The 25,377-nt window shown below is 31.8% G+C and overlaps 2 protein-coding genes across 3 annotated transcripts; both read left to right on the forward strand.

Moving 5' to 3' along the window:
- The first annotated feature begins 738 nt into the window (after positions 1 to 738).
- On the forward strand, positions 739 to 6,828 carry LOC120092571 (probable sugar phosphate/phosphate translocator At1g48230). The gene is made up of 10 exons (XM_039050700.1): positions 739 to 1,064; positions 1,418 to 1,717; positions 1,904 to 2,011; positions 2,371 to 2,402; positions 2,507 to 2,557; positions 3,088 to 3,149; positions 3,240 to 3,501; positions 3,669 to 3,934; positions 4,024 to 4,118; positions 6,316 to 6,828. Exons 2-10 carry the CDS (start codon positions 1,634 to 1,636, stop codon positions 6,481 to 6,483), a joined length of 1,128 nt encoding a protein of 375 aa, XP_038906628.1. The 5' UTR covers positions 739 to 1,064; positions 1,418 to 1,633; the 3' UTR covers positions 6,484 to 6,828.
- Positions 6,829 to 11,874: 5,046 nt separating this feature from the next.
- LOC120082812 (pyruvate dehydrogenase (acetyl-transferring) kinase, mitochondrial-like) lies at positions 11,875 to 15,437 on the forward strand. 2 transcript variants are annotated; one of them, XM_039038238.1, is made up of 6 exons: positions 11,875 to 12,502; positions 13,532 to 13,793; positions 13,983 to 14,163; positions 14,340 to 14,487; positions 14,574 to 14,787; positions 14,984 to 15,051. In XM_039038238.1, the coding sequence occupies exons 1-6, from the start codon at positions 12,254 to 12,256 to the stop codon at positions 15,034 to 15,036; spliced, it is 1,107 nt and encodes a 368-aa protein (XP_038894166.1). In that variant the 5' UTR covers positions 11,875 to 12,253; the 3' UTR covers positions 15,037 to 15,051. The 2 variants fall into 2 exon arrangements, with proteins under 2 accessions (XP_038894166.1, XP_038894097.1); XM_039038169.1 differs by lacking the exon at positions 14,984 to 15,051 and adding an exon at positions 15,143 to 15,437 and having other exon boundaries at positions 11,877 to 12,502.
- Positions 15,438 to 25,377: the final 9,940 nt, after the last annotated feature.

Below are 25,377 nucleotides of genomic sequence, written 5' to 3' on the forward strand. Positions count from 1 at the left end.
ATAGGTCTAAATCTAAAAAAAAAGAAAAAAAAAAAAGTCTAATAGATCAATGAGCTTTTATGTCTAATAAATTTATAAATTTTAAAGTGTCTAATAAATTCTTAAAATTACATTCTCATGTTAAATAATTAAACCTTTGTCATAAGGTGAGAAGTCAATTTTATATCTAATAAATCCATATATTTAATAACATGTAAAAACTTCATAACATAAGGTGGAAAGTTAAAAAAAAAAAAAATCATTAAATTAAACTCATCTTAAAGTTTGAAAATTTAATGAATGGATTGTGAAATATTATACATTGTGAATTACTTAAATGACATTGATTGCTATTAAATATCATTATATTAATTTAAATTATGATTCAGTATTTTGGAGATGATCATTATATTTAATTTTAATTTATTATCAAATTTTAAGCGAAAATTGGTTAATTTCATTCATTTTTCATCGTTTAAAGATACGACTCTTGAATTATCAAAATATTTGTCATGTCATTCAATAAAGAAATAGAATAATCTACTTAAAAAAAATAAAAACTATTACAATAATGAAATTTTAAAAAAATAATCTTTTCGATAAAAAATTTGAAAGGATTGCAACATTATTTTTTTAAAAAAAAAATTAATTGAATTGAGGTCTATCTTTATTCTAAAAATTAATTTCTTGAAACTCAAAATCACATGTGGATAATATTTTAAAGGTCCATTTTGGCAAAAAAAAAAAAAAAAAGAAAAGAAAAAAAGAAAAAAAAAATTGAGGCAGGAAAAAAAATATTGTATTCTCTGTTTTTGTATCTTCGAAATCCAGAAGCCATTAATGCACTTTTTACAGCATACGGATCCACCAGTTCTTCACCCACCAGAGACGCCATTAACTCTCTCTTCCTCACTCCTCTCCAGTCTCCATTCTCTTCCTCCATTTTTGCACTGACCCAGTTCTCCATTTCCCCCAATTTCTCCATCTGCATCCTCTTCTTTCTCACCGCCGAGTAGGGTTTATTGCTACTGTTCTGCATTTTTCTTCTTTCAGATTCCCGCCTACGCCTCGATCCCGTTGTTTTGGTAACTCCCTCTTCTTCCTTCTTTCGTCTTTCATCGCGTTTTGCTGTGTGGTGTGTTTTCTTGATGTCCTGCCTGTTGCATTTTAATTTCCGTCACTTGTTTTTGCTGCATTCTTTCACATCTACTCGAATTTGGGTTCTGTTTGTGTTTCCCACTTAGATCACTTTTGCATCACATATGAGTTATCCCCTGACTTTGGTTCTTGTTCATGATTCATTCTTATTGTTGTGGTTGATTTATGATTTTAGCAAATCGTGTTGGTTCTTAACTCTCAATGTCTTTTCTATGGATAGATTGTAATGTATCTGGGGTTTTGTTTGTTCTTTTCTTTAATTATGGGGTTTGTTTTTTAGGTGCTGTCCTGTATGGATATACAGTACAGTATGCATTGCACCTGTCGGTTTAACCAATAAACCCTGTTGTATAGCCTAGAAGATGAAATTCGACTGCAGGGTTTTGATAGAAGATGCCTCTATCTTCAGATCATAGACAGAGGTGGTAAAGATAGTTTAGTTTTAGAGACGGAACTCACCTGTTAGATCAGCCAGCGAAAGTTTTTATTCGCCAAAATGATCAACAGACCACTTGTGCTCACTTACCTGTATCTTCTCATCTACATTTTGCTGTCATCTGGAGTTATTTTGTACAACAAGGTATTTTGACATCGGTTTTTCCTCTTTATTGATCAGATTTAAAATTTAGTCCAGTTTTCATTATTGATTTAACTATTTCAGATCTTAATTTAAGGTATAACCATACTTAATGCTTAGTTGTTGGCTTTCTGCTGCGATTTAATTCTCATTAGATGCTTATTTCTATATGCTCTTCTAATATTGCAGTGGGTGCTCTCCCCAAAATATTTCAATTTTCCTTTGCCTATTACACTTACAATGATTCATATGGGGTTTTCTGGTGCTGTTGCATTTTTTCTTGTTCGTGTGTTCAAGGTATGGTTTTACTTGAACTCAATATCTGAGTTTTAGGGGCTTTCTTCAATTCACTGGTTGTTCTTTGTCAAATTCAATTCCCTTGGTACAGAGATGGTTGTTAAATGGGGTGTTAGTAACTGTCCCTTGTCTTCCTTAGAGGTAGCCTCTTTTTAGCATATTTGGTGGATAAGTATTAGAAAGTTCTACACAATTTTCAGTCTGTGACAACTAGTAATGTCCAGCAGGCAGCAATGCTTCAATATAAAGTTCTTGTGTGTTTTGGATTGCACACTTCATTCGTTTTCCATCCCTCAGTTAATCTATTCTTTTCCAAATTTGAGTAGCTAGAGTAATTAATGTTGATCCCAAATCTGCAGGTTGTATCTCCCGTCAAAATGACTTTTGAAATGTAAGTTCTCTGAGAAATGAAAAGCTGCAGGATAATTGATTTTTGCAGAAATTCTGTGTAATTTCTATCTGTTTTTAATGTGTAATATCTTTTTTGTTGGACAGATATGCAACGTGTGTCATCCCAATTAGTGCATTTTTTGCGTCAAGTCTTTGGTAAGTAAAGTTGTAAAATTAGTTCTCTTGTAACAGTACATGGAAGAGTTCTTATTTAGAAGGGATGGATATCATTTTTGTTTTTTGTAAATGATGTTTATCTGATACGTTGGTTTCATGAATTATAATGTTCTATTGGTGATGGCTAATAAACTTTTACTTTTTATTTTATTTCTGTTTTTATTTCTAGCTCAAGCAAACGTGTCCACTCGTCTCATGCTTAGGCATTTTCTTGTGTCTTTCATTGGATAAGCTAGCATATATCTGAGGTTTTATGCAAATGTTACTAACTGGCTTTAATATGAAAAGGGTTTTTCTTTCTTTCTTTCTTTCTTTCTTTTCTTTTCTTTTTTTTTTTTTTTTTTTTTTTTTTTTTTTTTGTTTATTGGATATCCGTGAGTGCCCGGCCCAGCTTACGCGCACTTGATGTAATGATCTTCATACTATATTGTAAGATTGTTTGAGGACCAGTGCCCTGAGTGTCATGTTCACAATGGTTTATCACTAACTACTAAGTATTGGTATTTCAGGTTTGGTAACACTGCCTACTTACATATATCTGTGGCCTTCATTCAGATGCTTAAGGCTTTAAGTATGGTGGCTTAACTTCATATTTTTTCTTACTTCCAGAATGAGTCTCCTTAGAAATGTAAAATAACTAGATTTAAACTTGACATTTCAGTGCCAGTGGCCACATTTTTTATGGCTGTTGTGTGTGGTACCGACAAGTTAAGGTGTGACGTTTTCTTCAACATGGTGCTGGTCAGTGTTGGGGTTGTCGTTTCCTCATATGGAGAGATCCATTTTAATGTAGTAGGTACAGTTTACCAGGTCACGGGTATCTTTGCAGAGGCTCTCAGGCTGGTCTTGACGCAGGTCCTTCTGCAAAAGAAGGGTTTGACTCTAAATCCTATCACCAGCTTATATTACATTGCTCCATGCAGGTATAGTGTAGTATGATGTCTCTTGACTGGAAGTAGTTGTGTCATTGGGATTCTTAAGATTTTGTTATGATTAAATAATAACAATCTTTCATTGGGAAACGACATAAATGTTGCAAAGGCTAGAGTTTAATTTAATGGTGGTCAATTTTTGTGTTTGATACATGCAGTTTTGTTTTCCTGTTTGTTCCTTGGTACCTGTTGGAGAAGCCAGAGATGCAAGTTACTCAAATTCAGTTCAACTTCTGGATCTTTTTTTCGAACGCATTGTGTGCCTTGGCATTGAACTTCTCTATTTTCTTAGTAATTGGAAGAACTGGAGCAGTTACTATTCGAGTTGCTGGTGTTCTCAAGGACTGGATACTAATAGCCCTCTCAACAGTCATATTTCCCGAATCTACTATAACAGGGCTGAATATCATTGGCTATGCAATCGGTAATCCTTGTCAAGTGGAGGTTCTTTTTCCTATTATGTTTTACTAGTTTAACGTGATCTTCAATTTACCAATCCTTCTCTTGATGCAGCATTGTGTGGTGTTCTCATGTATAATTACATAAAGGTCAAGGATGTTCGTGCATCTCAATTATCTTCTGAAAGCATTCCAGACAGAATCATTAAGGTTGGGGTTCTCAGTTATTCATATCACATGGCTGTTTTAATACAAAGTAGTTTGGGTTCCTTCTCCACTGGATGCAATGTTTCATAGATTTTATGTGGTACTAAAAGTGTCAATCTTTTTAGGTGGGAAACAATTAGTTAGAAAATAAGTTAGGAGAGATGGGGAAGTAAGACATCAACCAGCGCAAAAAAAAAATTGATAATGCACCCCTCACAGATTCAACTCTAAGTATCAGCAAAATTCCTACGATTTCTTTCATTCACAATTCCAAAATTATAGCCACAACAGCTGATTCCCACAAGATTCTAGCTTTTCATTTGAAGTGGTATCCACATCAGAGCTGCTCCATTTACAGTCAAGTATATTCCTATGTTTAGAACTTGAGGCACAGAGATATAGCCTATAAAACAGATCATGTTCACGTAAGATAATATTCCCTTTTTGTACCGAGCATGACCAAATTTGTTTAAAGCTTATGTCAACGACATGGTAGTTTAAGTGCAGGAAATAACAGATTGCTTTGAATATCCCAGTTTGTATTACTTAGCCACATAATAAAGGAAAATGGCAGCATAATGATGGGTTCTTGGAATGAATATCAGGCGTACAAATTTCACCTAAAATAAGCATCCTTCAGAAAGATCTTTCTTTCTTATGGGCTTCCTGTTTCCAGATCCCTGAGTGCTGAGAGTTATGGTTTCTTGTATCTTGGTAAGCCTCTTGAGAAAGGTCTTTCTTTCACGTCAACTTCCTTGATCCGTAGGTTGGTTGAGAGGTTGAAGATTGCTATCCAACACCAATAGCTGAAACAGAATGGTCAAATCTAGGATTTTTATAAATTATTTTTATTAAAATCCTAGTCGGTTAAGCCTCCTTTAAGTATCTATTTAGGTTCAGTGACTGTGGAAATATTCCATATTTCCTTGTCTGTTGTTTTTATAAGCTAGGAATAGGAGGTTGGAATTTTGCTAGAAGTTTAAAGTCTGTCGGAACTCGGAGAACATTACAGTTCTAGGTGCCGGAAGAAGTATTAATGTATCATATATTCGGCTGACTGTTATATTTTTCTTGTCGTCATTGTTGTCTGCATCATTCTTATAATATCTTTTGGAGCTTTAGTTTTTCTTTAGGCCAGATGTGTAGTATTTATTAAGGATAAGGGAAATTATGAACTGAACTCTTACCTGCTGCTTGATTCAGTTCATGATTTACATGGGAACGAGATGTATAAAATTGAAATTCCTAAGTATTGTTGGAAAAGAACAAAATTCCCGAGTATTTGATGGATTGTGTATCTTTTTAGCTTTGGGTGAGAACGTATTTGTTTTACAGTACTTGTCTATGGGATTCCTTCATTGTGAATTTTTTTGGTTAAATTAATAGAAAATTATGTTATTTTATAACCATGAAATAGAGGAACTAGACAAAAACATTACCTTAATGCCATCTCATATTTCGACTTGAAAGTTGATTGAGCTATATCTTATGCTAAATTTTAGGGGTTGCTGCAAGTTTTTGTTATATCATACATTGCAGTTCCGGCCTGGGAATTGTGCTTTATAGTTATAAATTGGTATTAGGTTACTGCCCAGTTACCTTGGTGATACTTGTAATTATAACTTTCCGCAGTGGCCCTCGTTCTAAAAAACTCATTTATGTAGATATTAATAAAGCTATGAAGATTTGTCAGGACCATTTATTAAATCTTTTGTTCTTTGATGTTTCCTTTTGTACCCTTCCGATGGAAAAGAATCCGGATAGTATAATATTCTCTGTTTCCTATATAAAACAAAGCAGTGACTTGTTTTTCGCCATTTTTTTAATGGGACACTTTTGCATCTTTAAACAAAAGACCTAGATTCTCTTGGCTAGTATTTAGAGGGTTGCTTTCTTCCCTTTCCCTTGGATGATTCTGGCAAGTAGATCTATGGATTTAACCTGTAAGACTAAACTATTAGACCGGAAATGATATGCAAACTTTAAGCATACTTGTCATTCTGATTACACTGACTAAAGTTTCAGAAATCTCATAGACCTTTTTGAGAGGTGACGATCTTGGTCAGTGTTGGAATGAACGCTGAAGAGTGTAACTTTACTTGCTTTCCTTTTTCATCTGCCGTGTAAAATTACTATCAGATTTGTTGCCTTCACCAATCTTCCAATATTTTCTTAACTGGAACTTTGATGCCTAGTACAGGACTGGAAGTTAGAGAAGAAGTCGTCGGATATATTCACTCCAAATATCAATGATGGCAATGGTGGAAATGGTTCGTCCGATATGAATGTCGATGAAGAGGCACCTTTACTTGCATCATCAAGGTTGTCGCATATCGGTCACATGCAGGTTGGTAGTCACAATCAGTAGTGATATATAAATATGAATATGAATCAATAGGAAGGAAAAAAAAAGAAGTGAATAGGAAAATATTAAATGCAAGTTGTTTTGATATATAAAAGATGAGACGAGGTGTTTTGTAAGGTTTAGAAGGCAATTATGAATTCATTTGATTTTGTGGCTTGTCTCCTACATGGAATATAGATATTGGATTGGGACAGGGAGGCTTGTTATTGGCATATAACAATGGGCTCTTTATTTGAATGTAATACTTTAGGACAATTCTTTTAACCAAGTCATGTAATTGTATTCTTTGGATGAGCCAGACCTTTCATTTGGAGCAGTAAGTAAATTTTGCAGTCTTTGATCCATCAATACTATATAGTCCTTTAAAAAAAATATTTTACTTATTTATTTTTTAGGTCCCATTTAATAACCATTTGGTTTTTATTTTTTGTTTTTGAAAATTAAGCTTATTTTACTCACATTTCTACATCTTAAAGTACAATACTTGAATTCTTAGTTAAATTTTAAAAATAAAAATAACTTTTTGAAAGCTATTTTTTTCCCTCAAATTTCGGTTTTGTTTTTTAAACCATTGGTGAAAAGTGATAACAAAGAAAGAAATTTTGAGGTGAAAGTAGTGTTCATAGATTTAATTTTCATAAACAAAAATAAATGGTTATCAAAGGGATATCAAAATGCTTTGGGTATTCAAAATCTAGTCAAGATTTTGGATGTTTTTGTTTTTGTTTTTTTTAAATAAATGGGATCGAAGACTTAAAAGAAGATAAGTGAAAAGAAAAAAATTAATTAATTTCTAAAAGTGAAGGACATCGAATGAATGAAATGGCGGGATCTGAAAGTTCTAAATTTGGTTGGAGAGTTTAGATTTAAAGTTCTAAAAGATTTAACTAATAAAGTTCTAAATTTTGTAAAAGATTTAACTATATTTTAAATGAAATTAGTTTTGACTTTTGAAGTTTTATTTTAATTTTAAAATTACAAATTTAATCCTCTTAAGTTTGTGTTTAATTTATGCACTAAGATATTATTAACATTTAATTAAGTTTCTTACATATGATTTATAAACTAATTCGGTTCAAATGTGATTATAGCCTAAAAATTTGAAGTTTTTACTTGATAAAAATTAAAACTACTTTTTGATACGAAAAAAAAAATCACAGATAAGAAGAATGTCAAATTATTTATAGAGATGACAAAAAACAAAAAATTATCGACACTGATAGACTTCTATCAGTGGGCTTCTATCAACGTCTATCAGTGATAGTCTTGTATTAGTTTCTATCATTGATAGTATCAATGATAGACTTCCATCAATTTTTATCATTGATAGTTTCTATTAGTCTCTGTGAATGATAGATTTCTATTAGTTTCTAATATTGATAGAGACAAATAAATTTCTATAACCGTCTAACAATGATAGATTTATATCAGTTTATCATGGATAGACGTTGATAGACTTCTATCACCATCTATTTATGATGAACATTGATAATAATGTCTATCACAATTATAATTAAATTTTATTATTTGTGTAAATATATATTTTTTTATTTTTTTATTTTTGAAAAAAACTAAATTTAGTTGATGAATTTTTTCACAACATGAAATAAATTGTTAGAAAATTTAAAATATAGACTACATAGTTACTATTTTGTCACAAAGGTAGACATTAGGGAAATTCTTATAAATAAAAAAAATCTAAAAATATTTAGACTTTACAGTAAAAATGGCGTAAAATTTGAAAAGTACTTCTACTTTTAAAGCAAAAAGTGTAAATATTTTTAACTAATTTTTATATTTAAAAAGATCCTTTTACTTGAGTTCAACAATAACGATTAAAAAAATAGGGGAGGATGTGTAATAATTAAAGGAAAAAACTGTTATAAAATTATTGATGTATGTTCCATTAAATTAAATTCATAATTGTTGTTGTATATTTTAAAATCGGACATTATATTTTGTTGCGCTGTGTAAAACACTACTCATGTGATCAAACGGACATAATGAAAATCGGCAATTTTTAAAAAGAAAAATTTATACGAAATAGAAATTTATAAATAAATAAAGAAAATGATAATAAAGAAAAAAAAAAAAAAGGAAGAACGTGAAATCTGTGGAATAATTCCGCAGCCCATCCCTCCACTCCAATGCATTGCATGTTCCCACCTTCTCCACCACTCCCACGTGGCCTCTTAACTTCTGACACGTGCGTTCTCATTTTGAAAAAAAAAAAAGAAAAAACCTTTAAAGCATATAAGAATTACTCGACATTTAAAATTTGCTTTCATAAATATCATATGATGTTACATTAATATTAATTGACCCACTTAATTGTCGAGAGAACTAACTTTAAGGTAATAGTATTAAAAGTTTTTTCGGATGATCACAAAAATATGATATATTTTTAATTATTTATTGCTTATCACGTCATCATGTTTATAAACATAATCAAGGATTCACTAACATAAAAAGAATTATTTATGAAGACAAATTTCTAGTATGAACAAATTAAGTATAGATTTTCCCTATATTCGAGTTGCATCCTTCTTTTTGTTGTCCACTAAATTATCTAGTCACAATTTACCACATGAAATTATAATTTTCTTTTTTTCTTCAATATTTTTAGATTTTATCTGAAGAGTGGTTGAAGTGAATGGCAAAAACATCAATGATATCAACCTCTCTTTTTCAGAGTTGTTTCCGGAAACTTCTTTTTCAAAAACATGGTTGGTACTTTTAGTATTTTTTTTCCCAAATAATAACATAAATTTGGATGTGGACGATCACTATAATCATATCCAATTGGAGCATGGAGAATTCGAACCACAAATTTCATGATTATTAACACACATATATGTCAATTGAGTTAGGTTCAGTTTGACGATTAACTAATCTTTTAAACACTACTCTTACCTATAAGCTTATAGGTTATATTATCTATTTTCTATCAATATTTTTAAAAATTAAACCAAATTTAAAAAATTAAAAAAATATAGAATTTTCAGAAACCTTTTTTATTTGGAATTTTAATAAAAATTCAAATAATTCAATCACAAGAAAAATATCTACAAGAATAAAATTTTAAAACAGAAATAACTACCAAATCGTTATCCAATTTAAATATAAATTTTTAAGTGTCCGCTTGAATTAATACTTTTACTCGTTTCTTTTTAATCTTAAATTTCGTTTTTTTTTTAAAAAAAAGCATTGATTTTATTATAAATATTCAATTAGCTGGATGAGATTACTTTGGTGGGTATTGGTTTTTTCTGGTTATGTCTTGACATTTTTTAAGCTTGATTTAACCATATTTATTATTAAGTTTAAGCTATTTCTTACTTGTGTTGATTTTGTGGTTTGATTTAACCATATTTATTATTAAGTTTAAGCTATTTCTTACTTGTGTTGATTTTGTGGTTTGATTTAATTATTTATTTTGTGTATTCTTATTTTGGGCATTTCTATATTTAATTGAGTTTATTTGTTTTGGTTAGTTGGCCCGTTTGTATTTTTAAAATTTGATTTCGACAATGTATTAATTTCACTACTTTTTCAAGTTTAAAGATTTATTTTAAAAAATATTGTAAATATATTAATTTCAAACTAAATATTGCACGCAGTAGGCGTAAAAAAGATCTATTTATATTATGGGAAATATTTTTTTTACTCATATACTTGATTGAATAAGTCATTGCAAATTTCAAACAACCAATGAATTTTCTTAATTATTTTTTTTTTAAATATTACATTACAAATTTGTTTTAGTTGGGTTGAGTCTTATTATTCTTATTATTAGGACTAGTTGGATAAGTGGAGTTGAAGCATAAAATAATGGAAAATATAGTATAAAGATAAAATAATTGCATATATAACACAAAAATTGATAAAAGACTAAAAAGTCCATACCCAGACCACCGTTTCACGTGCTTCTTTATCGTTTTCTCAAGTTGAAAGCTATCAACGATAGTAACTATTAATGATAGCCACTGATATCTACTATCGGTGAATATCAATGATAGCTTTTAATTTGAAAAATGTGTTATCAGTTGCTATCATTGATAATTGCTATCAACGATACTACTATCATTGAATATCACTGATAGTTGCTATAAGTGATATTCACTAATAGCTACCATTAGTGATAATTTTTTATTTGAGGAATGTCTTATCATTTGTTTAGCTGCTATCCGTGAATGTCACGGCTAATTACTATCAGTGATAGACTTCAATTTGAGAAATGTGTTATTAATTGCTATCACTAATAGCTAATGAGAGGTAGCTTTTAATTTGAGAAATTTCATGAAATCAAAACCCTCGACTTCACAGAACGATGATTCGATTGAGGTAGGATCCGGTGGTGGTTCGGACAAGGCCAAAGAAAAAGAAGTGAAGCATATAGAGAATACGAGGTGGCGGCGGTTGGAGGAGAGGGAGAAGAGTTGGAAACAAACATGCAAGGAAAAATGAAAAAATAATAATAATAATAATAATAATAAACCTAATCGGTGAATATGTATCATATATGCCATTATTTTTAAAAAGTGCTATATTAGTAGATACTTTGACTAATTGGGCTGTTTGTTATAGTTTCCCTTATTATTATTATTTGTTTGTTCATTAAATTTGGTCTTTGGACATTTTTTTTTGTAAAGGTATTATATTAAATAAGGGGAGATCAAACCTCTAACCTTGAGATTGATAGTACAAACACGATGTCAATTAAACTACACTCATGTTAGTAATCTTGACATTTTTTTTAAAATCGTTTCCTCTTCATATATTTCTTTTATTACTTACTTAACAATTCAACATCTAATAAAACAAGTGAAATGTTTAATCAACTTACCACACAGTTGAATCAAAGCTACAAATTAAATTAAATTTAAAAATTACATTTGATAACATCTAGAATTTAGGGTAAAGATTAATTAATAACCTAAGTTCAAGGATAAAAATTAAAATTAGTTTAGTGATTAACAAATCACAAATAAAAAAATTTAAAATAAGCGATAATTGATGTAATTCTTTAATATTGAAAATTTAAATAGAAAAATACTTAGGTGCATGTGGGACAACACCTATCTTTGTGCATTCCATCAAATTGTTCAATCATAATTTGTCACGTGGTAAATTTTATTTTCTTCTTTTTTAGAATATTTTAATATTTTTTTACGTGAGTAGTGAAAAAAGATATACAAAAATGGCATCCAAGTATTACCCAATAATATGCACTAAACATATAGGGCAATAGCCAAAGTAAACTTGTCTAATGATTATGTGCATCTATCTAATCCATGGAAAAATAAAATTTAAAAAAGCTTTGACACATGTAGCCTTTTATTAGGTGATGATATATATATATATATTCACACAAATAAAAGTATTTATTTTCTCATATTGAAAAGAAAAACCAATTTCTATTTTTTGTATAAGAACTAGTCCGAAAGAAGCAACAATCACAGCCCCAAATCCAATTCATCTGTCCACCTGTTTCAATTTGCGCATCCATTATTACGATCTGCTTTAAATTCCAACCCTAAACAATTCTCTCTGAAGAAGAAGAAGAAGAAGAAGAAGAAGAAAATCAACTGCCTCGTTAATTCCTTTATACAAGGCAATTCTACCAAAACAAGCAAAAAAACAACACACTCGTTAACTTCCTCGTCGTCTTCTTCCTTCTTCTCTGCTTTTGTCTTCCAGTTTTTGGTTTGCATGCCGGTTCTTTCATCCATTTCCTTCGTGGGTTTTTCCTTTTGGGCTTCTTCTTTGAGCCATGGCGGCTAAAAAGCTCTGTGAAACCTTCTCCAAGAGCCTGATCGACGAGGTTCAGAAATGGGGTTGTATGAAACAGACTGGGGTTAGCTTAAGATACATGATGGAGTTTGGTTCGAAGCCCACTCCCAAGAATTTGCTCATTTCTGCTCAGTTTCTTCATAAGGAGCTTCCAATTCGGATTGCTAGAAGGGCTATTGAACTTGAGAATCTTCCTTATGGCCTCTCTGTGAAACCTGCCGTTTTGAAGGTGTTTTTCTTTTCCTTCCTCTTCTATTTTTGTTTCCCCTTATATCTGCTTTCCATTTTGTTGAATTGTTGAATTTATGAGGATTTTCTGTCTGAGGATTAGGAATCTGGTAATTGATGTAATGTTTTTGGTTTCTGATCATCATTTCTTGTGAATTTTCTTAAGAGACTGTTGTTGTGTTTGTAATTTACTTGTTTGTTTGAAGTTTCTAATTTAGGATGTACAACTGTTCATGTTTGATTTAATTATATAGTGACTCAGTGAGAGCAGTTGTCTAAATTCTGTTCAATTATTTAATTCTCCATTCGTTGCTGTTTAGAAGATTCCCTTTTGATTCAAACATCCTAAGTGCTTTTGCTGGTTAACTGTTTCCTGCTACTTCTTGTTTTTTAATATTGTTTTTAAGAGTTCGAATCTTTGTTTTATTTTATATAAAGTCTACATTGGGGGCATGTTTTCCTAGAAAAGTACTTGCATGATTAATGACATGTTTAAATGTTTTAGGGGTTGTTTGGGAACTGTCACCAAAACTGTTTTCTGCTTTTTAGAATAAAAGTTCTGGGAAATTATTTTATTGTAATTGTTTTATGAAGTTGTTCTAAGATTTTTCTGGTTCAGAAAAATGAAATTATTGTTCATCTCAAGAGTCAATATCATGTTTTCTGAATATTGATTTCAGTGTACATAATAACGTGACCACCTACGATTTAATAGCCTACGAGTTTTCTTGACACTCATTTATTGTAAGGTCAGGTGGGATGTCTAGTGAATTTAGTTGAGGTATGCGTAAGTTGGCCCGACACTCACGGATATAAAAAAAAACAAGTATACAATAATGTGAACGTGTACAAGTTCTTTAACCAAAATCTTCAAAAAAAAAAAAAAAAAAAATTTTTGAACTGGTTTTCCAATCAGTAGTCCATTTGTTTCATATTAGAGTTTCACGGTATATTTAAAGGCAGAATTCTGTATGTTATATTTTCAGCACATCCTTTTACTTATTCTACTTTTCTCTAAATGTTTTCTTAGGTTCGAGACTGGTATGTCGATTCTTTCCGTGACCTTCGTTCCTTTCCCGAGATAAAGAGTTCAGATGATGAAAAAGAGTTTACACAAATGATAAAAGCAATTAAGGTGAGACACAACAATGTGGTTCCAACGATGGCTTTAGGTGTTCGACAGCTGAAGAAAGGCCTAGGTCTAAATAATATCGGGTCTCTAGATCTTCATGAGATTCATCAGTTTTTGGATCGCTTCTACATGTCAAGAATTGGGATTCGCATGCTCATTGGTTGGTCAAATTTCAATTTCCTTAGACAAAAGTCCCAAGTCCCATCGTTCGTGTCTTCCCCACTTCTCTATTTGTCTATGCAATTTAAAGTTTTCTTTGATGGGAGGAGGAGAAAAATCTAAATCATGCCATTATTTTGTGATTTCTAGAGGCTTAACATATGGTTTGTGAAATTTGATTGTTTCTCAGGGCAGCATGTGGAATTACACAATCCCAATCCCCCTCCTGACCGTGTAGGATATATACACACAAAAATGTCCCCTGTGGAGGTTGCGCAGAGCGCTAGTGAGGATGCTCGTGCAATCTGTTTACGTGAGTATGGCAGTGCCCCTAATATCAAAATCTATGGAGATCCGAGTTTTACATTTCCGTAAGTTCTTCATTTTGACTTCGCTCACATGTTGTTTACTATAAAAGCTTCGCTTTTCTAGATTTTAATCTTCTGTTCCGAGTGTTTCTGCTGAATTTATGCCACTTTTTGCTAGTGTGGTTACAGATGAGCATGGCTATCGACTCTAATCTTCCATTTTTTGTTTACTTTTTCAGTTACGTTCCAACCCACTTGCATCTCATGGTCTTTGAGTTGGTTAAGAACTCGTTACGTGCCGTGCAAGAGCGTTTCATGGATTCTGATAAAGTTGCTCCTCCAGTTAGAATCATAGTTGCTGATGGAATTGAGGATGTCACTATTAAGGTATTGTTATTGTGCATCACCAAAGACAAGAGACTTCAATTTATCAATGGAATTTCAATATAATTGTGTATATGACTGACTTGTAGGTATCAGATGAGGGTGGTGGCATACCCCGAAGTGGGCTTCCTAGAATTTTCACTTACCTCTACACCACTGCAAAAGACCCTCTGGACGAACATCCAGATCTGGGAACCGCGGATTTGGTGACAATGGCTGGCTATGGTTATGGCCTTCCGATAAGCCGTCTTTATGCTCGTTATTTTGGCGGGGATCTGCAAATGATCTCCATGGAAGGATACGGTAAATAGATTCTTGCTGCTTTAGTTTTCATAGTTGATTTCAGTATTTTCAAGCACAGTAATGTAAATACTGTTTCTTCTACCCGGTTCACCTATTTCATTGCGTCCAACCATTTCTCATCCGACTAGAAAATAAAGACAAGCTTCATGTTCCTTGATCAATTGGTTGTTTCTCCCTGTTTGTGTCTCGTGTTCAGTTCTCAAATTGATACCGATGACGGTATTTGTATCTATGGCAGTAAATAATTGATGAGTTGAATTTCTTGATCTGAGTAAGTTTCGAAATGTTAATTTCTAACAGTCATCGATATGATCGTTTTTCGGGTTGATAACTGTTGTTATTGAACTGTACACAGGAACAGATGCATATCTTCACCTGTCTCGTCTGGGGGATTCACAAGAGCCACTGCCATGAGGAAAAAGGAAGAATCCCATCCCATGGAAGATTTGGTATTGAAATTCATCCAATTGTAATAACTTGGAATTTTTAATAAGCTTACTATTCCCTTTCCCTTTCCCTTGTATATTCTGCCTTTTGCTTTATGCAAAAAGAGCATTTTCTCTGCCATTTGGAAGTTATTCCATTGGGTTAACTTTCAGGCATTTCTTTCCCCTTTCAAAAAAATGAAAAAATTATTAGCATTTAAAAAATTATTATTATTATTTAGGCCATTTCCATAAAAAGTATGTTCAAGAGACCAAATTTAAGATTTATTAAAAATATAGATATACTAAAATTGAACAAATTTAAAAGTATAGGGATAAAAAAAAAAGTAATTAGGTTGCGTAAGGTCTAAAAACAGGCATAATCTAGAAATTAGGAACACAATTGAATTGAATTTTAAAGTGAGTTAAGAAAAAAATATATTTTTTTTAAAAAAATAAATTCAATTTATGGTAAAATTCATAATTTAACCTTTTTTTTTATACATAATTGTTACTCTTATCGTTATTATTAATTGTAATTTGAGTATAAAAGATGGACCCAATACTTAATCAAGTTGTGACTGTTAGATTTGGATATATTTTAAGGTTCTAAATATAGAAAAATGAATCAATGCTGTCTTAAATTGATACTATTTATTGATACTATCTATTTTTTTTTATATTTGAAAATATTTCAGGAGTTTGATATTTAAAACAAAAACAAATTTTTATGGTGAATGATTAAAATTATTTAATTAAACAATTTGGAGCTTTTTCTTTTCCATTTTTTAAACCAACATGGCGGTTCATATTGGTACGGATGGTATAAATCTTTCGTTCCAAGGTTCAATTTCAATTTTTATGGTTTGTTTCATATAGTGCATTTTCTTGATAATAATAATTATAATTTAATCTTTAAAATTTATAGAAAGTAGTTGAACTAAAATTAGACATTCAAATCAAATATCTAACCAAAATGATCATTTTACCGTCTTAAATTAATCTTATATTGACTAAGGATGTACTTAAATGGTAATTTAAGGTATCAATCTCAAATAATCATTAATGAGAATAAGAAAATTGTTGCCACATCAACAACAAATTGGACCACATCAGTACATCATTTTCAGCACATTAATTTTTCTATTACTTTTAGTACAACAAAATGGAACCTACACAAACTCAACCTAATTTTTTTGTATTTTTGTTTTACCTAATTTGTCTATTAATTTCTAAGAGACTTTCCACTAAATTGCATGCATAGTCTGACGCATTAAATTTGTCACATTGAGTAATTTGATGGGTGTTTCATAATTTATGTATGCGCTTTAAATTTATCACATTGAATAATTTGATGGATGTTTAATAATTTAGGGATACGCATTAAATTTAAAATTGTTTTCAAATATGAAAAAATGAATCAAAATATTTATAGATATAATAAAATTTCATTATCTATCTATAATAAACCGTGATAGACTGTTATCTATGTCTATTTGTATCATAATAGATACAGATAGTAGTCTATCACAGTCTAATTGTGATATTTTGCTATTATTTATAAATATTTTCAACAATTTTGTTATTCAAAATAATTTTCTTTAAATTTATCACGTCGAGTAATTTAATGGGATTTTAATAATTTTCTAAGAGACTTTTTCATCAACATATTAAATTTATCTTGCCTAAAGAAAAAAATCGTGGTTTATAATGACAATTTCAAGAGTTAAATTCTAGTTGTTTTGATATGTTAGTATCAACTGACACATATCAACATTTAAGATGTCAAAATGTAGAGATTAAACTTCAACATGCTGAACTCAAAAAGTATAATAAATAAGGTCTCATTCGGTTATTATTTCGTTTTTTGTTTTTTATTTTTTTTAAATTAAGTCTATTTCTTTATCGTTTCTTATAATAATTTGAATTTTTCTTAAGTACAATGATTGAATTCTTAGCAAATTTAAAAAATAAAAGCGACCATTTTAAAATCTATTTTTTTTAGTTTTCAAATTTTGGCTAATTTTTTAAACAATTAGTAAAAAATAGATAATAAATGAAGAATTTTGGAGGTGAAAGTAGTGTCTATAAGCTTAATTTTAAAAAAATAAAAAAATAAAATAAAATAATTACCAAACGAGACCTAAATAACTAGTCCTAGAATTATGATAAGTAAATTGAACTAAAACAAATTGATTATAGTAAATTAGCACAAGTAAATTCAACTTATACGAACTTGAAAATAACCAAGTAGTCAAAATAATTAATACCTTAATTAAAGCTGAAAATTTAACTTATACGAACAAAACATAATATTAATAAAATCAATAAACAATAAAGATAAACCAATAAAAATCTAGATGTTAAATTACAAATTTGATCCTTATGATTTAAAAAAGTTAAAATTTAATCTTTATAGTTTGATAAAACCTACATAAATAGTCTTTATAGTAGGAATTATTTGTGATAATTTATTCAAACCAAAAAGATTGTTCATGAGGTTTTTTTTTCCCCAAACTATAGAGACCAAATTTTAAATTTTAAAATCACATAAACTAAATTCCAATATTCTTCAAATTATAAGAATCAAATTTATAATTTAACCAAATCTAAATTAGGTCAAAGCGACGCTAAGCTTTTTCGAACTAAAGCCATAAAACCAAGCCACATCCAAAGTACCTAAACTTAGTATCAAAATCCTACAATAAGATGTCTTGCATAGTCAAGATAATCGTAATTGTTTTACCTTATAACATGGCACTAAGCAAATGACCCTATTCCAAGCATGATTTCATTTTCAAATATTATTCATATACACTATAATAGAATCTAGCTTATGCAAACTTGAGTATCAACTTGTTAAAACATATTCTTGATCAAAAAATTAGACGTTTGAATCTCTATGGTCACGTATTGAACTAAAAAAATATATAACTTATACAATCAAAATACAAGAAATTTAAGAACCAATAATTAAGGTCCCGTTTGTTAACAATATTAGTCTCGTTTGGTAAACATTTAGTTTTTTTTCTTTTTTTTTTTTTTTGAAAATTAAGCCTAAAAACATTCATTCCACATTTTTTTTTATTATTTGTTATCTACTTTTTTTTACCTATTTTAAAAAACAAGCCAATTTTTGAAAACAAAAAAAAAAAAAAAAAAGAGGAAAGTTTCACAAAATAACCCAAATCTCAAAAACTTTTCTATGGATGACCTATCCCTAAAAACTTATCTATGATTGACCTTTTGGCCATGTGAAATACCAATTTTACTCTTAATTTAAAAAAACTCCTAAAACTGAGCCACATTTCTTCTTCCTTTAACGATTTCTTTAGCTCTTCATTCAATTTGTATTCAATGCAACACTAACATTCCACCAACGCATTTATTCCCAACTAATATTCTACCAATAGCATTGGATAACATTGATATCAAGAATGGAAGGTCACTCTTAGTTATTCATTTTCCATTGAATGCTTTTCATTCTCCCGTTGGTCGAACATACCACCCAAGGGATATCATTGAGGATGTCCGACAAGACTTTAAAGTGAATATAAGTTAGGGACGAGCTTATCGTGTTAGGGAGTATGGATTGGTGTTTTCACAAGGTCGTATAAAGGATCATATACTATTGTTAGGGCATATGGCGAGGCACTAAGCTTTCAAATCTAGGTACGATATTTGAGGTTGAATTTAAGGATGCATATTTCTTTAGGTATGTTTTCATGGCACTTGGTTTGTGTATTGGGGGTTTCTTGAACTGTATACACCCAGTACTCGTTGTTGATAGGACTCATCTGTACGAGAAATATAAATGTATGTTGTTAATAGCAACGTGCATTTATGGAAATAACAACATATATCCTATTGCCTTTAGCATTATAGATGGGGAGAACGATGCATCATGGAATTGGTTCATGACTCATTTGAAAGCTTCAATAGAAGACATTTCGAATTTAATGATTATATCATATCGTCATATCTCAATTACGAAGGTTGTCTCTGTTGGGATTGGTGTTCTAATTCTCCCAGAGTCTCGTTGTTTGTAATTATACACATTGTTTATGAATAATATAATTGTTATTTCATTCTGGAATTTACTCATATCCAATAAACAAAGTTCCATGGTTATCTTATGTAAACTTAAGCATGTATATGAGATATACAAGTGAATCATGCCTTAAGTGATAACCTAAATAGGTGTGTAGTATAAAGATTAAGGTGTTTGATCCTAGTGATACTACGGATACGGCTTGCTTTGTAGAGGTTTGCAAGTGTTGTAAACTACTACAGATGGTAGATCCTGACTATTCATATGGAGACATGCGAGCATGGGTGTTCATACAAAGAGTTTGTATAAGACCGGACTACGAGATGACTAGTCTTTGTATATAACGTCGTTGATACTGGAGACTTACATCTCACTTAAACTACTATAGATGACATGACCTCAATCCTGAGTGTTTTGGGAACTCCTGCCTTTGAAGGTGGTCCTTTGACTAGTATGGGTAGAAGTGGCCAAATTGCTAACTCAACATGCCTACCTTTTTGGGGACTTATCTGATCTGGAAGCTAGGAACTCAATTACACAAGATGGAATTCACTCCTTCCTTGAAACAGGGATAAATAGATAGATTGCTCCCTTAAGGGCTGATTCCGAAGCTTGAACATAGTGGCCCCAACTTCTCTTTGGAAGAGAGGACTCAGTCATAGTAGAAATATGACTTATGTTCATTAGAGGGATTAGTGGTACTTAAGAAGTTAAACGTAACTACAGGGGCATAACGGTTATTTATTCGAGGAACCCCAGCTGTACTTACGAGTGATCTGTGAAAGATTGTCGCACTGTTGATTGGTTAAGATGAACACATAATATATCTGTAGTAAGGAGAGTTCAGTTGTCGTCTTTAGTGGAGTGGCTGACAGTTAACGGATGGTGGATCCTGTGACTAAAGAGTTTAACCAGTTATTCACGTACCATTGGAGCTTCGAGCTACAGGTTCATAAGGTCTCCTTGGTAGCTCAATAGATTCAAGCTGAGGATCAGTTCTTGGTGTTGATTTAAAATGTTCAAATTGACAAGAGGTAATTCGATTATATATGATATGATCGGTGTGGTGTATGAGATACATTAAGTGCCATGGAATAGAAAAATAGCTATGGTTTATATGTTTCATGAGATGAAATATTAAAACTATAGTTTATAAATATATTATGGTAAGTAAGTTATCATTTATATTTATAATAATATTAATTATTGGACAATTATCTTTTTTCTCTAATAACCAATTGAGTGAGAGGTTATTGGTGATTTCATGATAACCGTGAGATAAAAGAAAAAATATTTTCCTAATTTTTATACCGTTGTGAATTTGAGATTTTCACTCTCGGAAATTACTCATGGAATAATTGTCAAGTAAATCAGATTTACTAAACGACAGCTTGGAGTTAGCTAAACGATTGTGGAGTGTTATTACACGATAGACACTCGGCTAGACGATGAGTTAAATGATCGCATAGCTTTTGTTAGACGATTGGGCATCGACCTATATGATAGGCTTTATCTTCTCCCACTTGCTCAATCATTTACACGATTGTCCTCCTCCAGTTTCTGCCTTTAACTAAGTCCACACAAAGGCCACCCTCTGGATTCTCACACCGAGAATATCGAGGTAACCTTCTTGGTGGTGTCATACTCAACTCGACACAGTCGAGGTTCTGTGGAGGCCGTTCATGGTGTTCGGGGTGTTCGTGACTTGGAGATCGCGTTGTTCGAGTTCGCTGTGATCGTGCAGTGTAGCGGTCGTGTTGGACGAACGTTCGTGTGTTGTTGTGTTGTTGTGATCGAGCGTTCGTGATTAAGGGAACGTGAAAATGAGTCTTCAAGGTTTGTTAGTTCTTTCCCTTGATCTATAGAAAAGCTTGCTATAATTTCTGTTTGGCGCATAGCCATTTGTTTCCGATTGTGATTGTAATTGTGTATGTTCATATATGATTGAAATTTGTAAAGATCCTTCCGTTGCTCATGAAATCCTCTTGTACGATTTCCTTCAATTGGTATCAGAGCCAAGTTGTTTTGATATTCCAAATTTCAATTATGTTTTGAACTTCTTTTACAATCGTGGTGGGTTTTCTGCATTTGTGTTTAATTGTTAAATCTTTTTTGGATGGCGTTGATGGATGTTTTTGGGTTTCATTGCCTCTGTTTAAAGCTTTCTTTAAATTACAAAGTGTTAATTCGTAAGGACCCCTGTGTTTTTGGGCATAATTAACATGCAATCGAGTTTGTAATTCAAAGTGTTTGAGTTAGGCGAGTCGTTCGTGATGAAGTTTTGAAGCATGGAGATGCAGTTCTCAGCGAAGAAGAAGACTAAGGGTTGGTCGTGTCGTGTAGCCTCAGGTAAATGATCGTTGGGATTTAACTAAATGATCGTGTAGATTTTTCTAGACAATCGTATAGTATTTACTAAACGATCGTTTAGCTAGTGATAAATGATGGGGTAAATCGTTTACTCTATCGCGTAGCGTTGGTTGCCCAATCGCATAGACGCTGGAAGTAGACGATCGTAGTGGGAGCATTTGATACTCATCGTTTAGAAAAAGGTGTGTGCTAAACGATCATGTAGTTAGCATGTCTTATCGCATAGTTACTATCTATACGATCACGCGGTATAAGATACGAAGGCACTCGCTCAACGATCGTTTAGACGATGGTGCTTCGTCGCATCGTTGTCGTTTAGACGATCGTGTAAGGCCTGCTTTGTGCGAAGCGCGCTAGACGATCGCGTACCTTGTGCTTCATCGCTTAGTAAAATGTACACAATCGTTTAGCTCTAGGAGCGTTGGTAAACGATAGAGCAAAGTGTTTGTTCTTTTGTGTAGACGATCGCAGGGTGTTTGGTGCACGATGAGTGGAGACACGTTGCTTCGCCTGGACGGTTCAAGACCCAGTTCGCCTTTTGAACCGGAGACTCCTTATTTTGTAATAGTTAGCTTTAGTTTTGAGGATTTGAGGTAATTTTACCTAGTTCATCAATATTTGTTTATTATACATGTGATGTATGGTGTTTATATGGCAAAGTGTTTGACATATAGTTTGAAACCCACCTTAGGTTGTGCAATTATTCATGCATCATGTATTATAAGAAAATATTGTATGAAGAAATTACATGAAAGCATGCGCATGCATCATAAAATATAACAGTTATATTTTGCATCCATCATCATAAATTTCCACCTTGCTGACTTTGGTGATTATGAACTTACTTGACGTGGATAAAATTTTGTAAGCCCAAACCTATAATATGAATTACAGTCTTGCTTTTGTTACACATACAGTATTAACACATAGATTAAAGTGAAATAAAAATGACATTACATACCTGGAATGCAAGTGCAAATCCCTTTATACAATAATATGAGGCATGGATGAGCATTTTCTACTTTCTTTGTCTCATGTGCTTCCTTCTTATTGTGCATAATAATCTTCATGCTATTCAAGGTACGTTTAAAAAAGACAGATAATCATTCATAATGTTTAAAGATTTCAAGGTCATCAACAATCCCAAATGTCTTCACATCAAATTGGGTTTTCTTGTCTTTTCCAATCATCACCGTTTTGATGAATAATGTCAATGCAACCTTGATGACATCTTCATCCTTTGTAAAAGTGAACTTCTCGAGTGTATTCTCCACGTCCTTGCAAGAATTATCCTTATCATTTGGGTCCTTCGATCCAAGAATGAGTTGTTGCAATCTTTCACCGCTTGTTTCTCTTTCTACAATTTCCTTGGTCAGCCATAACCCAGTTATCAGATTAAAATCGTCTTGGGAGAATGTTACCTTCTTTCCCAATATGTTGAATGATATAATATTTGAGTTTGCATCTATTACCTCCCTCAACAGAAAATGGTGAAAAAGTTGCCCATTAAATACAAGATCTATGTCCAATAGTGGACCAAAGGTCATTGTCTTAAACATTCTCTTCAGCTCTTCGTCAACTTATTCTTAATAACGGACGCAATTTTATGGACTTGGCAAGAAAGTGTAGAGACGGTCATCTAGCAAACTGTAACAATATAATACCACAATAAGTAAATGGTCGCATAATAAAAACTAAACGATCGGATAACAAATGCCTAAATGATCGTGTAACAAACAACTGAACGATCGCGTAACAAACAACTAAACGATCACTTTACAAATACCTAAACGAACGCGTAACAAACAACTAAACAATCACATTACAGATACCTAAACGATCGTGTAACAAACAAATAAACGATCACATTACAAATACCTAAACGATCGTGTAACAAATAAATAAACGATCGCATTACAAATAGTTAAACGATCGCATAAACACTACTAAATGATCGTACATTTTTTCTAAACGATAGTTTACGTTTCTCTAATCGATCGTTTAAAGAATACTAAACACTTGCCTAGGATTATCTAAGCAAACTCTTAAGAACGAATACACGATCATTTAACAAAAGCTGATAGATTGTTTAACAAATGGTAGGCATGAACCCTTTGTGAACCCTAAACGACTGACGAGAATCCTAAACGAATATCAACATGCATTCAAGGAGAAGAGTCGCATACCTTTCAAAGATCGACGACGGTAGAAAATGTGTACAAACAACTGGTAAGAAGGTGGCCAAATGCTCGGATGAAGATAGAAGATGGTGAGTTAGGTACGAGAGCAAAAACGAGAGAAAATGAGAGTCAAAATCGCATAGTGAGAGAAGATGTAAACGAAAAAGTGGGGTGAACGATGCTCCATAGCACGGTTTGAAGAGTTTTTGAAATTGGGAGTAAAATTGGTATTTCACAATAACAAGAGGTCAGTCATGGTTAAGTTTTTAGGAAGAGGTCATCCACAAAAAAGTTTTTGAGAGTTGGGTCATTTCGTGAAATTTTTCCAAAAAAAAAAGTAGTTTTTAAAAAATAGTTTTTAGAATTTGGCTAAGAATTCATCTCTTTACTTTAAAAAAATGCAAATCACGATAAGAAATTGGAAGGAAATAAACTTCATTTTCAAAAACCAAAAATAAAAAACAAAATAGTTACCAAATGATACCTTCATTTATTGTTTTTAAAATTTATGCTTGTTTCTTTTCAATTTCTCCATTATAGATTTCAATTATCTTAAAAAGAAACACTTCAATTTTTAGTCGAATTCTAAAAACTTACTTACTTTTGAAAAACATGAGTATAAAATAGATAACAAAATATAGAAACTTAAGGGTGGTAGTTATTATAAACTAAATTTTCAAACCAAAAACTAAGAATTAAGCTCCCATTTAGAAACCATTTGCCTTTTTGTTTTTGAAAATTAAGCTTATAAACATCACTTCCATCCATTGATTTATTTGTTTTGTTGTCTACATTTTAGAAATGTATTCAAAATCAAAGCCAAATTTTTAAAACTAAAGAAGTAGTTTGCATAAACTTTTTTGAAAAGTAGCTAAGAATCCAAATATTTACATGGGAAATATGAAACGATGAATAAGAAATTGAGAGAAAATAAGCATAAATTTCAAAAACTAAAAACCAAATTAAATGATTACGGGGCAGTGAATGAAGAACTCAACTCATTTTCATTTCAGTGACTGATAAAGTGTCAAGTTAAGCCACGTACCTGTATCATAAAACTAAGGATAATTGATTAAAAGACTATGCTTAAGCCCCAAAATGATTTTTACCCTACCTTTTAAAACTCAAGAATTTTGACCTTTTGCATATCTCATCATCAAACAATGTTGCTAATTTACCCTCATCTATTTTTTTCTTCCTCCGTCATCGATTTCATTCATTCTTTCTTTTTAATCTCGTTCTTCTTCCTTCCTTCTTATTTCCATCCACGTTTTTCTCCTATAGCGTGACCAACTTCGAGAGACCATACACCAGTGTCGGCAAGTCCACATGAGCAGTTTCGATTGTCTTCTTCTTCTCTCCCTCTATTCAATTTGTGTTGCAAAACAAGAGTGAGCACTGGAGACTGAGATTGGGTTAAAAAGGGAGAGAGGAGAGTGATATGTGAGAGAAAAGAGAGCGAGAATAATAGAACAAGACTGCAAGAGCGAGAAAGTCCATTTTGCGTGCACAAGGTTCATTTTTGAGAGAGCATAGGTGAGAGAACGGGAGTACAAGAGCAAGA

The sequence above is a fragment of the Benincasa hispida genome, chromosome 1, assembly GCF_009727055.1.
Source record: "Benincasa hispida cultivar B227 chromosome 1, ASM972705v1, whole genome shotgun sequence".
In the NCBI taxonomy this organism is placed as follows: Eukaryota; Viridiplantae; Streptophyta; class Magnoliopsida; order Cucurbitales; family Cucurbitaceae; genus Benincasa; species Benincasa hispida.

Excerpts from the sequence above, each read along its gene's own strand:
- LOC120082812 (XM_039038169.1), top strand. The coding sequence starts at position 12,254 with ATGGCGGCTAAAAAGCTCTGTGAAACCTTCTCCAAGAGCCTGATCGAC. Across the intron at positions 12,503-13,531 it reads TGAAACCTGCCGTTTTGAAG|GTTCGAGACTGGTATGTCGA; the intron begins GTGTTTTTCTTT and ends ATGTTTTCTTAG. Across the intron at positions 13,794-13,982 it reads TGGGATTCGCATGCTCATTG|GGCAGCATGTGGAATTACAC; the intron begins GTTGGTCAAATT and ends ATTGTTTCTCAG.
- LOC120092571 (XM_039050700.1), top strand. The coding sequence starts at position 1,634 with ATGATCAACAGACCACTTGTGCTCACTTACCTGTATCTTCTCATCTAC. Across the intron at positions 2,403-2,506 it reads GTCAAAATGACTTTTGAAAT|ATATGCAACGTGTGTCATCC; the intron begins GTAAGTTCTCTG and ends TTTGTTGGACAG. Across the intron at positions 3,935-4,023 it reads TATCATTGGCTATGCAATCG|CATTGTGTGGTGTTCTCATG; the intron begins GTAATCCTTGTC and ends CTCTTGATGCAG.